Source organism: Mustela erminea, chromosome 1, assembly GCF_009829155.1.
Source record: "Mustela erminea isolate mMusErm1 chromosome 1, mMusErm1.Pri, whole genome shotgun sequence".
NCBI classification, from domain to species: domain Eukaryota; kingdom Metazoa; phylum Chordata; class Mammalia; order Carnivora; family Mustelidae; genus Mustela; species Mustela erminea.
Window position 1 is genome coordinate 99,899,081 of NC_045614.1, and position 21,283 is coordinate 99,920,363.

At 42.9% G+C, this 21,283-nt stretch overlaps 1 protein-coding gene across 1 annotated transcript in view; it reads right to left on the reverse strand.

Moving 5' to 3' along the window:
* Nucleotides 1-5,365: 5,365 nt before the first annotated feature.
* Nucleotides 5,366-21,283, reverse strand: part of HACD2 (3-hydroxyacyl-CoA dehydratase 2) — a 121,390-nt gene continuing 105,472 nt past the window's right edge. The window contains exons 5-7 of the mRNA XM_032335393.1: nt 16,380-16,501; nt 14,182-14,360; nt 5,366-8,447 (exon numbers count right to left, since the gene is read on the reverse strand). Coding sequence (XP_032191284.1) covers nt 8,365-8,447; nt 14,182-14,360; nt 16,380-16,501 — 384 coding nt within the window. The 3' untranslated portion in view covers nt 5,366-8,364. The remainder of the gene's footprint in view (nt 8,448-14,181; nt 14,361-16,379; nt 16,502-21,283) is intronic.

A 21,283-nucleotide genomic window follows, 5' to 3' on the forward strand; every position in this document is an offset into this window, starting at 1 on the left:
TAGCTTCCTGGAAGTGGTTCCTAGGTCCATACGCCTTCTCCCTACCACCCCTGTCCCTGCGCGTTTTGGCTCCTCCCCAACGAACGCTGGGGAAGCTACACTGGCTACTGAGAGTGGATGAGTCAGTGGGCCTAGGGGACTGATGGGGTCCTGGGGGTGTGGGTCCTTCCTCTGGCTCCTCAAGCTCTAAGTGGTAAGCTGTGCTTCCCAGCCTCGACCTCCACCAGCCTGAGCCAGCCTGCTGCCAGGCGTGGTGGCAAGTGCGCGCAACTTGGAGCGTTTCTTTCCTGGTGCTTGTGGGGGGTTGAGTCAGCTTCTCTGCCTGTCCCAGGGAGGAGATCGAAGTCTGGGGTGGAGAAAAGTGAGATGAGCAGGCTGGGAGGTGAGTTGAGCAGGCCTCATAAATTCCTTCTGTCCCAGCTACTTACCAACTCTTGCTGGTTTAGGAAGGAGGAGTGTTCTGTGAGGTTTGCCCAGCTTCCCAGAGTGCTCCCCTGGGGCTCATGCCACAGTTAACCATGACATTTTTGGCTGGCTGTTTTGTCACAGTTTCTTTTGCCTACACCTTCATTAGGAATGCATGGGGGAGAAATGAGCTCAGGCCCAGGATTTGGTACTCCTGGACCGCCAGTCTTCTCCAAAACCATACCATCACTTCTAACACCAGCATGATGGCACCCCAATTTCAATGAAAAGACAAGGATTAGAAAGTGTGCATTGGGTTTCATAACAAGGTCATGAGTGACCATGAACAGAGCTGCTCCACTGGCATGGTAGGAAGCACCAGGCAATAGTGAGAAAGGAAGAGAATGGGAGGTGAGAAATAGAGAAACGTTTGCAGCCAACCCTTCCAAGGAACAGGAGGAGAGAGGGGGGTAGCAGTGGAGTGCATGGGGGTCAAGATGGGGAGGCAGTTGATGGGAATTGCTGGCAAAGAGGAAACACAGAGAGGGCTAGAGTCATGTCCCTGAGCGGGGTGGGGAGGAAGTTGGAAACACCCAGAGCACAGGCGAGGGGTTAGCTTTGGTTGGAAGGTCATCCCTTTCATTCTAACGGTAAGATGAGAAAAGTCTTATCTAGGCAAGTTTATACATTTGGCAAAGAAAGTTGCAGGAGTTGCTGTCTGATGGCTGTTTTCTCTGTGACACTGGGGGTGCTTTCCTGGGCTAAGAGTGAGTCAGAGTTTTAAGGAAGATGGAGTTTAAAGGGAATCTTGGCCAGTGTGCCAAGCAGGCAGTCTCAGGCAGGAGAGGCACAGGGAAGAGTAGCAGCTGGGCTGATCTCAGCTTGGGGTTTTGCCACGTGGGTGCAGTGGGAGGGCAGGAGGGCATGGAGGCTCGTGATGATGGTGAGCATGATGGAGTCTGGCATGAGGGGGCTGCTAGGGAAGGTAGAGGAGTCATGGTGGGGGGGCTCAGGGAGCAGGGAGAGAGACCCGGGGCTGAGTAAGAGAGCTAGAAGCTTCAGCCAAGCCATGGGAGGGGTATGGGCAGAAAAGAGCAGGGCACAGCCCCGGAAGTGCCCCAGCGTGCATGCATGTATCTGTGTATGTGTGTAGGGAGAGGGGGGCGCTGAGGGCTAGTCCCAGGCCTGTTTCCCCGTACAGCCTGGCTTCCTCTGTGCAGTGCAAGGCTTGGCTTCTCTGGCTCATATGGGTCTACATGGGGAGTTAACAGGGGAAGATACAACACAGAACAAAAGGAACTCTAAGGCCTTGTCAGGTAACAGGGCACTCTAGGACAGCGCAGCTCCCCCCTGGCAGCACTCGGGAATGTGGGTGAAGCGTGGAAGACAGGCTCTTGACACTGGGAGTCTCAAGGAGGACACGAGCTTGAGTGAGAGGCTCTGACAGCAGGCACTTGAGTCTGTGTTCAGAAACTGGGGCGTAGGCGCAGAAGGAGCGTGGACTGCTCCCAGCCAGGGGGTTCAGCCCCTGAGGCCCTGGTCTTCTCAGGTCTGGCGGTCCCAGCCAGGTCTTCTCCCACACACGAGTTCACAGCCACCGGCAGACACTAGAAAGCAGCAAACGGCAGACTCCGTCCAGGGCTGCTGACATCTGGGTTCTTAATCAATTCATTTATCTACTTGATGATGGTGGATTATTAACAACAAAAACAAGGAAAATCTCCCCAGATCCCTGGCTAAGCCTGCATCTCTTATTGCCCCCCATTGGTTAATATTCTCCCATGGGGAAAGCTGCCACCAAGAGATTAGTATTTTTTATTCTTTATTTTATTTTTTAAAAGATTTTTATTTATTTATTTGACAGACAGATCACAAGCAGGCAGAGAGAGGAGGAAGCAGGCTCCCTGCTGAGCAGAGAGCCTGATGTGGGGCTCAATCCCAGGACCCTGGGATCAGGGCCTGAGCCGAAGGCAGAGGCTTTAACCGCACTGAGCCACCCAGGTGCCCCGAGATTAGTATTTTTTTTTAAAAAGACATTATTTGAGAGAGAGCGATGAGCATGAGCAAGGGGAGTGGGAGAGGGAGAAGCAAACTCCCTGCTGAGCATGGGGCCCTGCTCGGGGCTCAATCCCAGGACCCCAGGATCATGACCTGAGCTGAAGGCAGATGCTTAACTGACTGAGCCACCAGGGCGCCCTCAGATTAGTATTTTGCAAGGTGTTCAAGGAGCCTTAGCTTTGAAGATGTTTCAAGGACAAACGTTGAAAGGAGCTTTGGAAAATCCTGCATTAACACTCCCCTCTCTTGGAGATTCACAAACTGCATTCACATGCAAAGAGATCTGAAAAGTTTCATAGGAGAAACTTGAATTTTCTTTTAACTTTTTCAACCACAGAATCCACCCCCCCTCCACAGTCCTCCTCCCATCATTACTCAGAACGAATATTCTCTGTATTTCACTGTGACATGACACCAGCTCAAGAAACCACCCGCAGCAGACTCTCTGTATGGACCCAGCACAGTCAACCCGGGTGGTTGTTGAGGATTACATGTACCCTGGGTTATCTAGCGGGTATGTCCAAACTTGGTGTCATTTAAATAGCTCTCTCTTGAGGAAGACTTTAAGCCCATTAAAGAGTGAAAATAATCCATGGCATGAATAGAAGCATTTTACATCTGTGAGAAAACCCACAGTCCAAGAGTCAAGTTAACTCACACCCACAGAGTGTACTCTGTGCAGACATGGTGCAGACACGCATTCTCGGGGCCAGACGCAGCCTTATAAGGTGGCCTGACATTTTCTCATGGCCCAGGCCACCCTCCAAAAATATCCAGAGACAGAAGAAGAGTGGGAACGTACCTCCCCAAACATTTCAAAGATTAACAAGCAGGCTCTCCATTAAACAGGAGCGCTAACACCTGCTTTCTAAACAGCTCCAGAAAGCCCTCCAGGGTCCATGCTGGGGAGGGTTCTGCAGTGGGAGGAGAGTAAACAGATGGAGCTTCAAAACACACATCCAAGCCTTCCTTGCCCAAAAAACCTGTTATTTCCTGGACCCCTCCAGAATATGCCTTAAGGTCTGACTGCCTTTGCTTTATATGGACAATAGAGACCCGGGACTAATTTCCATTCCTGTGCCTTTCAACCCCTTCGCGGTCCTGGGGATGAAGCCGGTTCCAAATGCCCGGCTTCCAAAGACCCGATCGCTTGTGAGGTCCTGCCCCCTAGCGGGGGCGCGATGCTACAACAACGCAGAAACGGAGGCCTTGCGCCAACGGCGTATCTGTAAGTGCCATCTGGACTGCATCCACGAAGGTCAAAGATAGATGTGAAAGTGCGACTGTGCTAGTAAGTCTACGCTCTGGAACTAGTGAACAGAAAACACAACTTTAATACATAAAGAGATTTATGAAATGGATACTAGGTGCTTAAATACACAGCCTTTCTCATTTTATTTTTACTCATCAAATGGGACTTCTTAGGGTGAACTACCGTTTCTGGGGGGAAATAAGATGACTTTTGGTAATGAGATCTGTGCCAGTAACACTAAGGAGTAGCTTTCTAAATTTGAAAACAAAAAAGACTAAATAGTCGCTCAAATTTAGAAGGAAGTGTTGGTCAAAGACCCATGCAGCTCTCTTGTAACTCTGGATCTCAGTTGCAGGCAGGGGAATGTTCATAGGTATGGCTATTTTTGGTAGGAGTTGCTTAGAACAGTTTCTTCACCACTAAACTGTATGACAATGAGCCAGTCCATTTGTAAGACTGGGATTTTTTTTTTTTTTTAATAATATGAAGAATTGCAAAGCTAGTCTTCATTCTTGTTAAAGGAAACGGAACAACACAGCGGTATTTTTGGAACATTGTGTCTAACAGTAGGTCTCTTAATTATACCAATGGTAATTCCTCAGGCTAGAGCTTATTAACATAGTACACATAATTGCCACAAAATATGACAATGACAAATTAGAAAGCACTGGTTTCCCACTACCACCCTGAGATTGTAGAGGTTGTATTTTCTGGGGAGCCTCTACTATTAACTCTACCATCTGTTCCTCAGCTTTAGTTGAAATGATTCTTTTCATAAATGAACTGCTTAGCTCTGAAACAGACCAGACTGTATGAGAGGAGTGCTTCTACAATTACTGTGCTGGTAATGTCTAAGCCGCGATCAGACAGCAGGTAGAAAGCTCCCTTTGGAATGAGGATCACAGCCTTGGACAACAGAGATGGTTAGCTCTGAGAAAGCCTCAGCCAACCTGACAGTAAGCGTGTTAACTGCTGGCCGCACATGACAAAGATCACTCAGGGATCACCCGCTAGACAATGCCCACACCACGGACCTATCGGTGCTTTCATTTTGAGGTGAAGAGATCTGGGGTCTAGAACTCGTAGGACGGAAGTGGCTGGGTGGGCTGTATCCTGTCCATCTCCCTTCCACCACTGCCTACTGTGAACTTGAGAGTGAGTAAAGCAGTTCCTAGAATTGCTTTATATTTGGAGGTATTTTCAGGAGGTATTTGACTACATCTTGTTTCAATATGAGATGAACATTGCCAAGCAACGGTATTTTCCTTCTTAACTTATATTAGAAAAGTTAGATTAAAAGAAATTGTAAAAAAACGACAACCCAAAACATTGTTGAGAAGGACCTCAATCGTTTACTGATTTTCTTAGACTTTCTCGTGCCTTCCATGAGTAATCCCACTTGTCCCCTCTGTGGCCAGGCTGAGAGGGGCTTGGTAAGCTTGAAGACTGACTGGCAGGAAGAATGACTTTTTGGAAACCTCTTAATATATTCTGTCTATGTCTCCTGTGTAAGTACATTATAAATAGCAGAGATAAATTTTAACCTATCAAAGAAAGAACTGGAATCCATGACAAAACTGAAACTCTCCCATATTCCAATACCACATTCAGGCCAACTTAATGTGAAAAATCACTAGACCTGCTTACTGGTTAGTATTTCAAATCCAGGCAGAGCACACAGTTTATTTTGAAATGCAACACAGATCAGTATTTTATGAATACAACTTATTACTACTTTAACATTATCAGGTAAAAACAGCTTCCAAATGCATGCATAGAAAGTTAGGCATAGTCTTTGAACTCCTTATTTCTAAATATACAAAAAATACATTTAAATTATATAATTTTAGTGAATCAAAGACTTATAAAATTACAATTTTGGTTTTCACAACATAGAAAAAATACAAAAATGGACTATATATATGGTCGTATAATTTCTTACCCAAATTTCAAAGGAGCAGTATGTACTGGTTTTGATGTTTTATAATGTTTTATCTAGAAACTCAGAACTGAAAATAATTTGCAGGTTGTACCACATCAGTGCCAATCATTTGTTATAAACGAATAATCCAAACAAACCAGTAGAAACAAGGGCACCATCTTCATAGGCCTCTTTATCTCTACCTCTTCTAAACCCTTCCTGTGGATAGTTCGCTCCAAAGGAACGGACTTTATCTGGAAGGACAGTGCTTTACTCCATGACCAACTCTCCACAGTGCCTCTGATAATGGTGAGTACGTGTTAAATGAGTGATCCCAACCTGAGCAAACAGAACGCAGCGAGATGCAGATTGGTGGCTTGTGTCTACAAAGCACGACTGTGTAACTCAACGAATTCTCTGCTGGAAGGCAGTCCCCGAAGTGGGGGGATCTGAAACACCCACCCAGGTGGGCGGCGGGGCCAAGGATGTCTTTGACTGTGTCTTGAAATGAAAACAGCAAGTCTGACAAAACACCCACCAGACACCGCCTTCCCCATTCACACTTTGTAAGATGTGACAGTTGGTAGGGTTAGATGTTCTCCGTTCGTAAAAGAACACCACCACGTCAAAGGAGAAATTAATTCACGGCAGGGATAAAGCGGCCAGTTACCGAGAGAGGTGGATGAAGGACACGGCCGTGTGCACGCCTTACTTATCTGCCAGGAGCATTTTAAATGTCGCCGGACAAAAATACACAGAGGGGTGGAGACCCTTCATGAGGAGGGAGTTGCTTGCTGTGCTCTCGCTGCCCAAGTTCAATTTGATGCAACACCACTGTCTGCGACACTGTTCTTCATAAATAGTGACAATTTATAGCACAGAGGCCCAAATACAACCCCCAATCCAATGATCCTGGAAAAGCTACATTTGTCATCCCATCTTCTATAACTATTCCAGAAATGACTGAGAAAAATCTTACCCAAACTAAGCAATAAGACTAATATAACTCAAATTGTTTCTATTTTACAGTAGAAATACATTCTGGAAAGAGAAAAAGAAAAAAACATGAAAAATAATCTTTTCTCTATATTTAGTTTATGCAGTACAAGAACAGATCCTAATCTCCCCATGCCCAAGTTAAGAGTGCTGACTTAAAGAAGCAGAATTTTAATGTTCAATTCAGAAAGAATTTTATTACACATCTGCCTGCATTAAATTTTAGGCTCCATACTTTCTTCTCATCTTCCTTTTAATTATCAGGCTTCTATGAAAATAACATTGAAAAAATGAGTTTTCCATTATGACACTCTTCAGATATTAGCAATTATATTTTAAATAACTACTCAGTAAGCTAGGTTTTTAAAAATTTAAAGATCAACGGCTTATAAAAAAGGGAGAAAAGAATCCACAAAAAACATTCTGTGTTTAAAATTTAATGCACATCTGAACTTGGGCTTTACATTTTCATCAGCTCTCTCTTGAAGAGCCTTAAATGCACAGTTGAGCAATTGAGCAAATGCAATGGTATGAAAACATGACAGTAATTAGACGAGGTCCACATGACTCAAGTATTTCTTAGCTCCTACACATGGAGATGATACTGCTTTTAGCTCATGTCTGCCCGACTGGAACACTTCACCGCTCCGGACTTACAGTTTGGTGGGAATTACACAGGACCATAATTAGGCAAAGTATCGTAACAGAACAATTGAATGAAATCTAAAAATAAAGTAATAAGGGTGTAGAAACCTATTCCTAAATGTTCTTCAGGTCTGTATTTCTAAAGTAACACCTTCCATGTGCTTTCAATTACAGACACTCTACCCCTTATGTGACTTGCCTGGCTTCGGGTCCCTAAGGAAGAAGAGCTTTGGGTAAATACATTACTCAGAGGCATTCTGAGAAGGACACAGTGAAAGGTACTTGTCATTTACCAGCAAGTGAGCCTTCCCTTTCTGAGAACTGTCACTGGGTTAAAATATGATCGAGACTGAGCCCTAGATATAAGATAGGTTCTCTACGAAGTACGCATACTTAATAAATTCAAGCACGTTCCTCAGTGGCAGGCAGTAATGACTCAACTGAAAACAAACAAAAGTGTTCTAGTTGTTTTCCGGTTACAGGTACTACCCCAAAGCTTCACAGACATATACGTGGTATAATTCATTCACTAGGCAGGAGGGGATAGGTCCCAGCCAGAACTTTATAACATTCCAGAGAACAAAGTTTGCCGCTTCAAAAATACGGTTTCCAGCATGCAGTCAAGCACTTTGGAAAGGGAATACGAAACACACTGCAGACAGGAACGGAACTCTACTGTGAGGTGGGCATTTGGTGGGTACAACTTCCTTACTCCGACTGTAACTCTCAGGTAGTTAGTGTTACAGATCTTTACTAATCACATACATGGAGGAAACAGGCAGCTCTAAAATGGCCAGATCCCCTTCCAGCGCCTTCAGAAATACTGGGAATGTCTGGTTCAAAAAGCATGCTGGAATGGACTGGTCAGGATGTTTTACGTGAGAGTTGTTGTGGTTGTTGTTGCTGTCGCTGTTGTTTTAAATAAAATCCCAGGCCTGTGTGACACTGGATTTTGGTTTTTATTTTTTTAGTATTTTTAAAAATAGTTCTTACTTATTTTCTATGAAACGTACTGGGAACTCAAAAAGTCTGCAGCATTTTTTGTCATTGAAAAGTTTGTTTTTTGGGGGTACGCAGGAAGCAGGAGCTAGTCAAATTTCTTGTGTTCTTCAGTATGAGAAAGGACCTTTCTTCTCTGATGTATCATGTGGAAGTATAACTGGGGAAAAACTGAAAGAAAAAAAAGAACTGTTTAAGGAGACAGGTCACTTGAAACTGTGTGCTCTGTTTAAAGCACATGGACTTGGGGTCTTCTTTGACTCTTCTTTCTCATCCAGCAACCAAAGTAGGGAATTCGGTGGGCTTGGGTAAGGGGAGGAAAAATGCACAGGGACTTACCTTTCCCTGCTTTAGCTGAAGGGGAAGGGTGGTCCTGACTGGACTGACTCACAGTACCATCACTCTCATTATCCAATGAGATGCCACAGAGTTGTCAAATAACACTCCACCCTCTCTCACAGTATCTTCACATTTGTTCTGATTTTACCAGTAGGTGAATTCTAGTGACATATTTACTATTCCTGTTTACAGAGGAGGAATTTAAGCCCCAGAGAGGAAAGGTAACTTGCCTGAGGTTTCCCAGCAAATTCCTGACCATCAGGACCAGGCTCTGGGTTCTTGACACTCCTAAGAACCCCAGTCCCTTCTGTCACCTGAGGGGATTCTCCCGAAAGCACTCCCGAGAAAGGTTGCTCTTTGAGTGGGAAGACTGAGGAGGGGTTAGAGGGCCATAACATGTTAACTGAACATGAAGAAGCCAAGTTTGGATGGAGAAAGTCCTTATGAAAAGTAAGCTAATATCTTAGGCACTAGAGGTCCTGTTCTTGAACATTTCTTTTTTTCCATCCTTAAAGATTTTATTTATCTTAGAGAGAGAAAGAGCAAGTGTGGGCACAAGCAAGTGGGGAGAAGGGGAACGGAGAGGGAGAAAGAAAGTGAAGCAGGCTCTACTTTCAGCATGGGTCCTGAGTGTCACTCCATTTCTTGACCCCGAGCTCAGGACCTGAGCCGAAAACCAAGAGTCAGACGCTTAACTGACTGAGCCATCCAGATGCCCCTGTTCTTGGTCATTTCATAAGTTACTTTAAAAAGTACTGGTTCCCAAAGAAACGGGGTGGTACCACCTCCCTAGGAGGATTTGGAAGCTAGGGAGAGGGGAGATTTGGAGGAGGGAGGTTACTGGCATTTAGCACAGGAAGCAGGAATGCCAAAATCTGCGGAGGGTGACAGTCTCCCACAACTAAGAACTCTCCTACCCCAAATGCCTACAGGATTCCTGCTGGGAAATGCCAGCTGAAGCTACCTGGCCTTCACAAGGTTACTGTGAACTGGCGGTTCAACACCCATGGAAAAAACCCCAGTGAGATGGTCTTAAATGTGTACTATTCTGCCTTCTCTTCTCCACAGCTCCAATATCCATTTTGTAGAAAGTAACCTGTATTTCTGGGGAGGTAATTTCTACTATTCCCCTGACAGTTTCTTCCTTTTTTTTTAAACCCAAACCCATGACCCTGAGATCAAGAACTAATCTGAAATCAGAAGTTGGATGCCTAACTGACTGAGCCCCCCAGACCCCCCAACAGTTTCTTCCTTTTTCAATGGGTTCCAAGTTGGCCAAATTTCCAATGATCGTCCCCAAGTCCTCCAAGACATCAGTAGGCGTGCACACACAGATCTGATAAACTGCAGGGGAGGCTCTGACGCTGAAGAGGGCTGCCATCCATCCACTCCACTCGCTATCTGTAGGCAGGAAGTTATTCAGAGAAAAGACCCAGCTTGTGCATATAATTCAACAGGGGAGAGAACTATTCTGGTACGAAAGCCAGAAAATTTGACAAGCTCTATAATCTAAAAACTGGAAGTAAAGATATAATTAAACCATAAGGAATGCTAATTGCAATCATTTAAAAATATGGGGCCAGTCATATTTCTGTAGATATTCTTTACTAAAGGGAAAATTTGTGGCCAAATACACTAAGGACTTTTCCACCAGTTGCAAGGGTGGCTAAAGCTTGCCTGCTAGTTCAGAGGGTCTGAGGAAGGATGACCTAGAAAACATTCACCAGACCTTTTGGCAGTTAAAGCAAGATGGTGGAGTATCCTCATCCCCATAGGCATGGGCCTGCTGGTTAGTCAGAGGTCAAAAATGGAGGGCAGATGTGGCCCTTTCAATTCTTTTTTTTTTTTCCCCAAGATTTTATTTTTATTTATTTGACAGAGAGAGATCACAAGTAGGTCGAGAGGCAGACAGAGAGAGAGGAGGGGAAGCAGGCTCCCCACTGAGCAGAGAGCCCGATGAAGGGCTTGATTCCAGGACCCTGAGATCATGACCTGAGCCGAAGGCAGAGGCTTTAACCCACTGAGCCACCCAGGTGTCCTGGCCCTTTCAATTCTTTACAGTTTCAGAGGTTTCTCAGTGCCCAAGCAAAGGAATGTGTGTTTGGGAGACCAGGAGAATGGGGGCAGTTGGGCCAGAGGTTCTCTCTCTACAGTTCTACTAATGACTTCTTGGTGACCAGAACTTGGGTGACACTATCTCCATCTGAATTACCCACTTTTTTTTTTTTTTAAAAAGATTTTATTTATTTATTTAACAGAGACAGCGAGGGAGGAAACACAAGCAGGGGGAGTGGGAGCGGGAGAGGTAGGCTTCCTACAGAGCAGGAAGTCCCGACACAGGGCTCGATCCCAGAACCCTGGGATCTTGACCTGAGCTGAAGGCAGTTGTTTAACGACTGAGCCACTCAGGTGCCCCAAATTATCCACATATTTAGACTGGACTCAACTGTAATGGCTGAAACAATTCCAAATGCATGGCTATTCTTTTTAACCATAGATGATAATGAAGAAAAACCCCAAGACAATCTCAACCTGACAACAGACTATTCTGAATTCTACCTTCTGCTTTCCTAGTCCAGGACACATGGAATAGAAATGGTCACTGTGCATGCAAGTGTTGCGGTGGGGAAAGGGTTTCCTCTAGGGAGAGGAAAACTTGGAGGCTGAGAGCAAATGGAAATGCTCTGCCTTGGGCAAGTTTTTTCTTGGTCTCTCTAAAAATCTGAGGTGTGGTTATGGTTACTGACAAGCTGGACAGCGCCCAGCTTCCCAGTGTCCTCACCCTCCACCACTGTTTCTCATTTCTCAGCTTTTATTTACTTATTTTTTAAATTCCCACTCCTGTTGGGTGGTAAAAGCCAACCTTTACCAGTTTGCGGGGGGGCAGGAAATGTAGACAGGACTTAGAGGTCTACCGAGTCCTATAGGTACTGTACACACTGCAGCTGCAGCAAAGTGGGAAAGGAGCGCCTTGCAGGGATCCCAAAGCACCCTGATATGAGAAAACTCCCGGGGCCATGGCTCATGGGCCACAGTCTGGGCCACATGTGCAACAGTGCAACAACTGGTCAGGACTGTAAAGAAAGGGTGTTACTTCGTATAATACAAGTATATCACCAACTTTGCATTAAAGAAGACTAAAAGAAACTTAAGTTGTAAAAAGAAAAGCAAATACGGTAAAGAAAGCTGGATGTCAAAAGCAACCCCTCTTAACTCTGCATTTTCTTCTTACAAATACAAAGTTTTGGAAAGCTGGAAATGTGCTGCTGGCTGTAATGAACTGTATAAATTGGTCTCAATATGAACAATCAAAGCAACTAAAAACAGGCAGGGCAACTGGCTCAGGCCGAAGGCATAATGAGTGCCAGCAGACATAAATGATTTGTAGCAGAAGATATGGTCCCAGCGGTCATCCTGAGCCTGGGAGCGGGTCAGGGATTGGGAGAAAATCTGTTCATCTTTACTTGAAATCAACCCTTTTTCTTGGACTCAGGAGTTAAACTACCTTAAGAAAGAAATAATATAGACTTTAACTAAGCCAAGTTCTTACCAAAAGGAGTCTGGGAACCAAAGAACGGGAAGGAACCAAGGTAAAGAAAGCCAACTTTGGTTGAGAGCCCCGCCTACTCTGAGTTTTCTTTCCTTTCTCCATCTGAATGCCCAGAAGGAAAATCCCAGACAATGGGATTTATTTTCCTTCAGGAATCCTGTCACTAGGGAGGGCTGTTGTGCTTGACCAGGCCCCTTAACTAGATCAAGGGGTCAGGAAGGAAGAGGCAACAACAGCCTGGGCACTGGCGAGCCACCAGAGAACAAAAAACCTAGGAAGTACAGAGAGACTGAGAGAGCTGCTCCAGGACCCTCCAAGATCTTAGAGCAACTCTGAGGGGTAGGGGCCCCAGATTTCTGTCAACGTGGCAGCATCCTGCTCTTGTTTGATTTCATCACACCCTCCCTGCTCCTTTTCCAGTTACTCAATCTGGCATCTCTTATTCATTCAAATCTTATGCTGATTTTATTTTATTTTATAGAAGATTTTATTTGAGGGGGCAGGGGGAGAGAGAGAAACAGGCTTCCTGCTGAGTGTGAAGCCCACCGTGGGATTCGATCCCAGGAACCCGGGCTCATGACCTTGAGGTGAAGTCAAGACACTTAACCAACTGAGCCACCCAGGCACCCCCTTATGCTGACTTTTAATAAATCCTGTGGTGCCCACTGCGATAATATGTGTCACTCTGGGTTTGGCAAAACTCCAAGTAGGAACTGTTGCTCTAGAGACTAGAAAGTGAAACTCTAAGGGAACAAAACTAAAAAGATGAACAACTGGAAGCTAATCTTTATAAAATTTTTAGACTCTTCCCTATTTATGTTTTCTGTGAAAATCAACTACCTTTTTCAATTTGAAGAGAAAATGACTTTGGCCACCATGGTTCCAACACCAAGGAGGAGAACTTGATAATTAATAAGGAGTGGAAAATGAACCATTAAGCAGAACTGCTGTCCAAGAATTTCTCCAAGATAAATGCTTACATGAAATCTGGATGTAGTTTTTTTTCTCACAATGCATGAAATGCAATTTTCCACAGAGGGACACAAACATGTTGCTTACGATTGTTAGGATGATTCATTCAGCTCATGCTGTGGGCTGAAGAAAAATCCAACCTTCCTGTCTGAATTTAACCTGAGGTTTATGGAAGAATATAGCATCTTAGAGACTAAAATAAGAATCATAGTCGCAATGGCTACAGAAATAGCTAAATGAGAAGAAACCCTAACTTCATACGTCCTTGGGTAAAACAAAATCCTTTGTTTACATGAAAATCAATCCTAGGATTTTAAGTTAATATCTGAATTCGAGAAAAGGACTAAACAGCTCTTCCTCAGCAAATAGGACTCACTTCACAGAAGCCTCAGACACGGCCATTTCTCCTTGGTACCGAGTATACTGATAGGTACTTTTGATTATCCATATTTAAACTTTTAGCAGTACTATTAAAATAACTGGAAACTGTTCTGAAGAAAACATATGTCCTGGTCAGATGATTTTAGTGCTTACTTCCAAACAAGAAAATAAGAAATATAGAAAAAAAAACCCTGTTTTTATTCTTTCTTCCTAATTAGCTGCTGATTACTTAAAAATGAAGTATCTATTTTGATATAATGAAAATGCAATTTCATTATACAATTTCTTTACAATGTAATTTCTTTACAATGTTTTCCAAATACCCTAAGAAGTAGTTCTCCAGAGACAGAAAAAGTCAAGGCCTTTTTTGGTTGTCACTCAGTACATTCCCCAGTAGATAGTTCACCTTTCCTGGTGTTCAGTGTTTCAAACCCACACACGCAGAAGGGCTGCATTGCTGTACTGAGAAGGGTTCATCTTTATTCAATTACTACTAGAGAAAATTCCCTCTGACAGCATTCAATAAAAACCAAAGCGTTCCTAATAAATTAGATTTATATACACTTGGATATGGTATAAAAACATTCAAAGACATTTGGCTCTAATTACTGTAGCGCCAATTTTAAAAAACATAAATAAATATATGCGTAACTGTTTACTTACTTGGAATGTAGGAGATCATTATCAGAATTAGGAATGCATAATAGTCAAAGGAAAAATTATATTTGTTAGGTAGACTGATGGAGTACAGGCCAGCCTGTCGGACAAAGGGCAAAGCGGCATATATTGTGAGCAGTTCTCCCGACACTCCCATTGGGTACAGCACAATGAAAAGTGTGTACCTAAAACAAAACAAAATATTCATGACTGAGGCTCGAAGCCAGCATTAGTAGAAAGATGCATCCACACCTCTCTGATCAGTACTGGTCTTTCAGGAAGCTACTGTTGCTACATTTTACTGTTTAACCACTGTTTGTTTGTTTCTTTCTTTTTAAAGCATGTTCCATGTCCCACATGGGGCTTGAACTCATGACCTGTGCTCTACCAACTGAGCCAGCCAGGTGCCCCTGTTTACCCATGGTTTAAATTCAGGTTTTACAAGCCAGTTTTTGAAAAGGGCCTATAGCAGGTATGTCTCTGAATGTTCTAAAATAAAATAAATGTCTTTGGTCAGCCTCAAAATTTGGTCCAACTAAATAACCAACATCCAATACAACTCCCTAAGATAATAAAGAAGATGCCAATCATTGGTAAAGGAGGGGCACCGAGTCATGGTTTATAGAAGGGTCCTGCCCTGTGGCAGGGGTGGGAGTGGGGGTGGGGGGTTTGCAGGGAGTTGGTGGGGGAGGTGTTAGAGCATGTGTCCACAAACCCCTACAAAGCACACCACGTCTGGTCTGTGGACTGAGAAGGAGAGCACAGCGAGTGTGCTTCTACAGCTACCATTAGTCAAATGTCTATACATATCATTGTAAAAAAGGAAATACATGCCAATTTTAAAAACCTTAAAAAATTCACAATAGGTTTTGGTCATTATGTAATTTTTCAATAATAAAAACCCTTACAATAACTATCACATAGGAGAATCCAAATCATTTTTTTTTTTCACTTCAAAAAGGAGTTCTCTATGTTTTAAAAAGAAAGCAGAGAAGAGTTCATCCTATGGAACTATCATTCTGGGGTGTAAGTACTGCTGAAGAAACCATCAGCTCAAATTTTAAAGGGGCTCTGGCTGTTTGTGGCTGACAGTGAGCAAATTTCTAGGCATAGAAGTTGCGCTGAGAAATCAGTGACAAAAAGCAGAAGCCATGTTTGCTGTGTTCCCCGCTGCCAACTTCAACTATGCTAAAGAGGAAGGGTCTTCCATAGGCTGTGGACAACCATGGAAAAAGAATCATTCTCCACTGTTAAGATCAGGGATTGGCCAGCAAACTCTCCCTGTAACAGAGCAGACAGCTCCCACAATGCCTGCCCAGGTTGGTGAGTTACTAACTGCCATCTCTTCCCATTCTTCCTTTTCCTAATAAAACTATGCACTGGGAAAAGAAAAAAAAAAGGAATTTACACACTTGAAATGTTGGAAGCAATTGGTTTATGTCTCTAACTAAATCATCAAACTCCTAAGTTGTCTAGGAACCACCATTTTCCTTCTAGGAAGTGAGACATTTGGGGCCTAAGGACAATTCTGATCCTTTTGCTTTGTCACTATCCCTATAGTCCACACCAACTCAGAAAACTGCTCACAACTATTTCATGAATTAGCTCAGATAAAGAGATGAACTGTCAGTCTTTTTCCCAATTAATAACGAATATTACTGGTAAAAATTATTAAAGCCAAATAAAATTGCTAACAAGATAAAAGTGCATGTAACATTGGTTATTAATTAAAAATTAAGAGTCAGCTTGTTGGCAAAACTGAGATTAGGAGAATTGGACTTGGTCCAAAAAACACAATGGCAGGAGCTCATCAATAAAATTTGCTATGAACAAAAAAGGAATGTGATATCAAATCTCTACTGAATAATTTAAATGAAAATAATTGATCCAATAAAAATAACAAGGATATCAAACTTAAAACAGTGTTTCTATTAATCAAAGTTAAGTAGCATCCCTTATCCTGATGAAATTCACAGACCAGTCTCATATCACCAATCCCAACTCTTGTCTCATACAATTAAAAAAAAAAAAAAAAGTATATATATATATATATATATATATATATATATATATATATATATGTATGTATGTATTTGACATCATACAACTTTATTTTTAGGAGCTCGGAGGGCAATATTTAGCAATAAAGGACAAATACAGTGATGGGTCATTTCAAAAGTTATTCTTCATCCCATGTACTTTACCTGGCCCATTTGATGAGGTAAGGCAGATGGTTTAATAGACTGAAAGTATAAAAGGAGTAACGGATAATTTCTGTCATTGTCCAGGCAATAACATACAGAAGGACACTGTCTTCACTCTGCACCTGAAGGAGAAGGAAAACAAAAGCAAAAGCAAACACATTAAACATTTTAAGAAAGAAGCACTCCCAGTGCAGCGCCAGCCCCCTGCTCCCTTGCAGAGCCGAGCAGTTGAGCAAGTGGACACAGCCCTGGTCTGATCACCTGTGGCCACAGGCCAGGGGGAGCTTGCCAGGAACACGTGCCTATGACAGCAATCGTGTAGAGCCACGTGATTAGGGGCAAGTGAGAAGAACTCAGCTTACTCATGAGTCAGAGAGGAAGAAACAGGAATTCCATGAGCTATAGGCCACAGGAAAAAACACAGATGAGTGTGAGTTTTGTCTCTGGGCCTCCTGTGGAGAATGTGGACTGATGTTAGTGGGAGCCAAGACTAGTTAAAGAAGGTAGAAGGGCAAATTGGTAGGAAGCTGGGGGTCTATTAAGAAGAATTTTAATTTGATTTGCATGACAACTAAGAATCTAAGGAAATTTCAAAGAAGGGGAATGTAGTGATTGAAACGCAACTGAAGACAAGGCTCATTCACTAGGCAGGACGAATTCCAAGTGAGCAAAGAGCCAGAGACCACCTGAAAGGCAGTCTAAAAATTATAGAATCTTCCATGCTGATCACCAGAGGTGGCTAAAGCCAGAAGGGCTCTGGACTTTCCAAATTCCTCTGAATCACTTTAATGTTGAAAATGCAATGAACTTTAAAACAGCACCCCCCCCCCCGCCCCCGGTGGTTTTTGGGGGCCATTCTCATTAGATGCCTTGGACTGCAAATCTCACATGGAAATGTACCTCGGCTGCCCTGGCACATGCTTTCAGTGCCTCCACCAGCCCCCCAACCAGGTTTATAATGATCCTGGGTCCAGGCTTGAAGACCAGTAACAAGAAACTACCTTGCAACCAATTCACTCATGTTTTCTTGTATCTGAAACAGGCAGTTAGAGAGCCGGATGTGACTGAGAAATTCTACTGAGTGAACCGAACAGATTGACAAGATGGATCTGTCTCATTCCTAATGCCTAATACAACAAAGATACAGCATTCTAACTTTAACTTTTCTTCTTTGCATTTGCAACGTGAATAGTTTTTAACACTTACATTCTTCCTCAGAAAGTGTACATGGAGCGATCCACCTACACAATAAAATAACTAGTCATTTACATACCTATTAACTAAATTGCTCTGACAAAGAATTTCATAAATGCATAGTTACTAATCCCTAAAAATAATAAGAATTTTACATTGTCAAGAGCAAGAGTACTTTTTGCTTTCCTGGTGCTCTCATATTAGCCAAAGTAAAACCTAAACACCTCTGAAGCTTTTATGTTTCATTTTTTAGTCTGTCCCCAAATCCTTGCTTAAAATCCATCTATATCAAAACATAATTTCAGAGCACATTTTGCTTTTTGATGTATTTTATAATCCTCTTCATCTTAAGGAGGTGTGTTTTACAGTTATGGGATGAAGCCTTGCTTACAGATCTCTGGGTTGCAATAGAAAGTTCTTCCAATATTTTGCATTCTAATCACCTTGAAAGCAGGGAGTGTGTTTTATTCATCTTCTGATTCCCAAAAGCACTTTGTGTTTTTTACAAGTAGGAGCTCAATAAATGTTTGTGGAACAAACAAATTCAATTCGCAGCAGGTCACCCCAAGACTAAGTTCCTGCTTTTGATACCTGATATTAGTTTCTGTGTAGTCTTAAGCGGCCTGCAGAAGGACAAGTAACAAACCCCCCCTCAAACCTCGCACTTTGATCCAGCCTAATCGGACTCATTTCCCCTGACACCCAAGTTAGACTTGAACCAAAAGAACTATAAAAGCTCAGACTCAGGCTGAATTTGTGAAAGCAGCTGCTTCCAGAGCCCAGCTGTGAAGACCAAGTTACAATTTTAAAAAGACAGAATGGGGGAAATGGCCATTTTATAAATGGTATCTTCAGATCAATAGGAAATAAAACACTGTTATTAAGAAGGGACTTGGAAAGGGGCGGCTGGATGGCTCAGTTAGTTAAGTGTCCAACTCCTGATTTCAACTCAGGTCTTAATCTCAGGGTCATGAGTTCAAGCCCCACACTGGGTTCCAAAGTGGGTGTGGAGCCTCCTTAAACAACAACAACAACAAAAACAAGGGACTTGAGTAACAGTTGGAGATCAAGCTCATCTGATTTGCAGATAATTACCCAATGACACAAAACAGGGGCAGAATGTAATGAGCTGAAGCTAGTAAGATCAATGAGACTCAAATGTATATTTGTACACCTGTGTTCACAGGAGTGTTATTCACAACAGCCTAAAGGTGGAAACAGACCAAATGCACATCATCAGATGAATCCGTAAACAAAATGTGTGTGTGTGTGTGTGTGTGTGTGTGTGTGTATGCACAAAGGAGTATTAGCCTTAAAAAGTAAAGGAATTCTGACACATGCTACAACATGGATGAACCCTGAACACAATCTGCTTAGTTAAGTAAGCTGGTCACAAAAGGATAAATACTATACAATATCACTCCTACATTACCCAGAGTAGTCAAATTCAGGGAGACAGGAAGCAGAAGCAGAAGGTTGCCAGGGGGTGGAGGGTGGGAGGAAATAGGGAATAGTGTTTAATGGGTATAGAGTTTTGCTTTGGGAAGATGAAAAATGCTCTGGAGACAGAGAGTGGTGATGATTGTACAACCATGGGAATGTACTTACTGCCCTTGAACCATACACTTAAAAATGGATACAATGGTAAATTTTGTTATCTGTGTTTTACCACAATAAAAAAAACCAGGAAGATAAAATTTAACAAGGTTAACTGCAAATTATATATGATTCAGCAATAACAAAACGATTCTGGTAAAGAATGGGGAAGACCTAGCTTATGACGCCTAAAGATGAGTTTCTGGTGAACTACAACTTTATCCGTGCCAACAGCGTGCAGGTGGTTGTTCAGATGACCGACTGACCGACCAAGCAACCTACCAGTATTTGGCCACATTAACAGTCTCATCCCAATGATTCCACTCCAAGTGGATTAGATACCACCCAGGGACTGAAGCAGGTTATAAGAACCCCTGAACTAGCAAGCTTACTATGGACAAGAGGGTAAATATTTCAAAATATGTAAATGAATGTTGTGTGCAAGAGGCATATGGACACAAGACTAATGGCAGACTTAACAGGAGTAGAATACGTGGTCCGAAATAAGAACCCGGCAACAAACCAGATGACTAACAAAATAGGCCACTGCATGAACCCGTGTGCTCTCAGACCCTGGACACAGCCGAAGTGAGACTGCTCAGGAGAAAGTGCTATGAAGGGTAGAAGGCTGCCCTGGACAGTGGCTGCCGAGCGCTTTCAGCTGCTCCTCTTTGGAGACGGGTGTGCTTATAACTTGTACGTGGGAAAGGCACGAAACTCTGGCTGAAAGGAACTTCCTTGCATAAGTGGAAATTTTTTTGGTTGGAAAAAAAAAATGGGTAGAGCCTTTAAATAGTACTTCTTAAAAATAATTTTCCTTTATCAAAGAAGATGAGAGAAGAGAGAATAACTTTAAGACCTCCCTTTGTTATTGCCTGCTGACAGTATACCACAGCCATAGTTCCCTGGCGCTTCACTCCCTGACCGTAAGGTCTTCAGGGCTCCTGGGCTCCTGCTGGCTGGCTCTCTTGGCCTGAAACAGGTTTGTACACAAGGCAAGTGCGGGGTCTGTGCCCCTTAACTTGAATGATACCTTCTATTTGCTTTTTCTTTCTTTCCTTTTTATTTTTTTGAAAGCAGGAGCCGGAACCATTTTTCTAACAAGTGGGGAGCTTCCATTCTATTAAGGGCCAGTGACTCAGAGAAAAAGGATCAATGAGGCTTTAAAAAAAAAAAAAAAAGAGGAAGAAAAACTAGCCAGTTTAGCCTTGGAGGGGCTAAGGCCTAGGATTATAAAAAATTCAACCCAGGGGCACCCAGGTGGCTCAGACAGTTAAGTGTTTGGCTCAGCTCATGATTTCAGGGTCCTGCGATCACGCGAGCTGAACCCTCACACAGGGCTTCCTGCTCCAGCTTCCTGCTCAGCAGGAAGCCGGTTTCTCCCTTTGCCCTTTCCCCGCTCTCCGTGTGCGTTTTCTCTCTCTCTCTCAGATGGATAAATAAAATCTTAAAAAAAGTTCAACCCAGCTACTTTTTGAATTAGGAACTAGAAACAAAGAATTTCATTATCAAGACTAGAAGATTTAATATACCCGCACAAAGATGTGCTGACAAATGGTCACACAGCATTACCCAGAACAGCCGAAAAGTAAAAACCACCCAATGTGCCGCAACGGGTAAATGGATAAAAACAAAAAAAAAGTGACATAATCCATATAATGCAATACAATTTGGCCACACAAAGGAAAGAGATACTGATACATGCCACAGCACACATGAACTTCAAAAACGTGATACTGAAAGATGCCAACTGAGAGATGCCAACTGCAAATGATTTCATTCATGTCAAACGTCCAGAGAAGGCAACTCTAGAAAGAGAAAGATTACTGGCTGCCAGGGGCTTGGGAGTGGGAATGAACTTTAAAAGGCATGAGGACCACATTGAGGTGACAGAAATGCTCTAAAACTGGATTACAGTTTTTTGTGTGTGTGACGGTTACACAACTTGGTAAATTTACTAAACAGCATTGAATTGTACACCTAAAAGAGTGAATTTGATGGTGTGTAAATTATACCTCCATAAAGTTGTTTAAAAGAATATGTTTATTTAAAAATCTTTAATCTCTATGTCTAACAGGGTCTTAAAGTCATGACCCTGAAATCAAGAGTTTCAC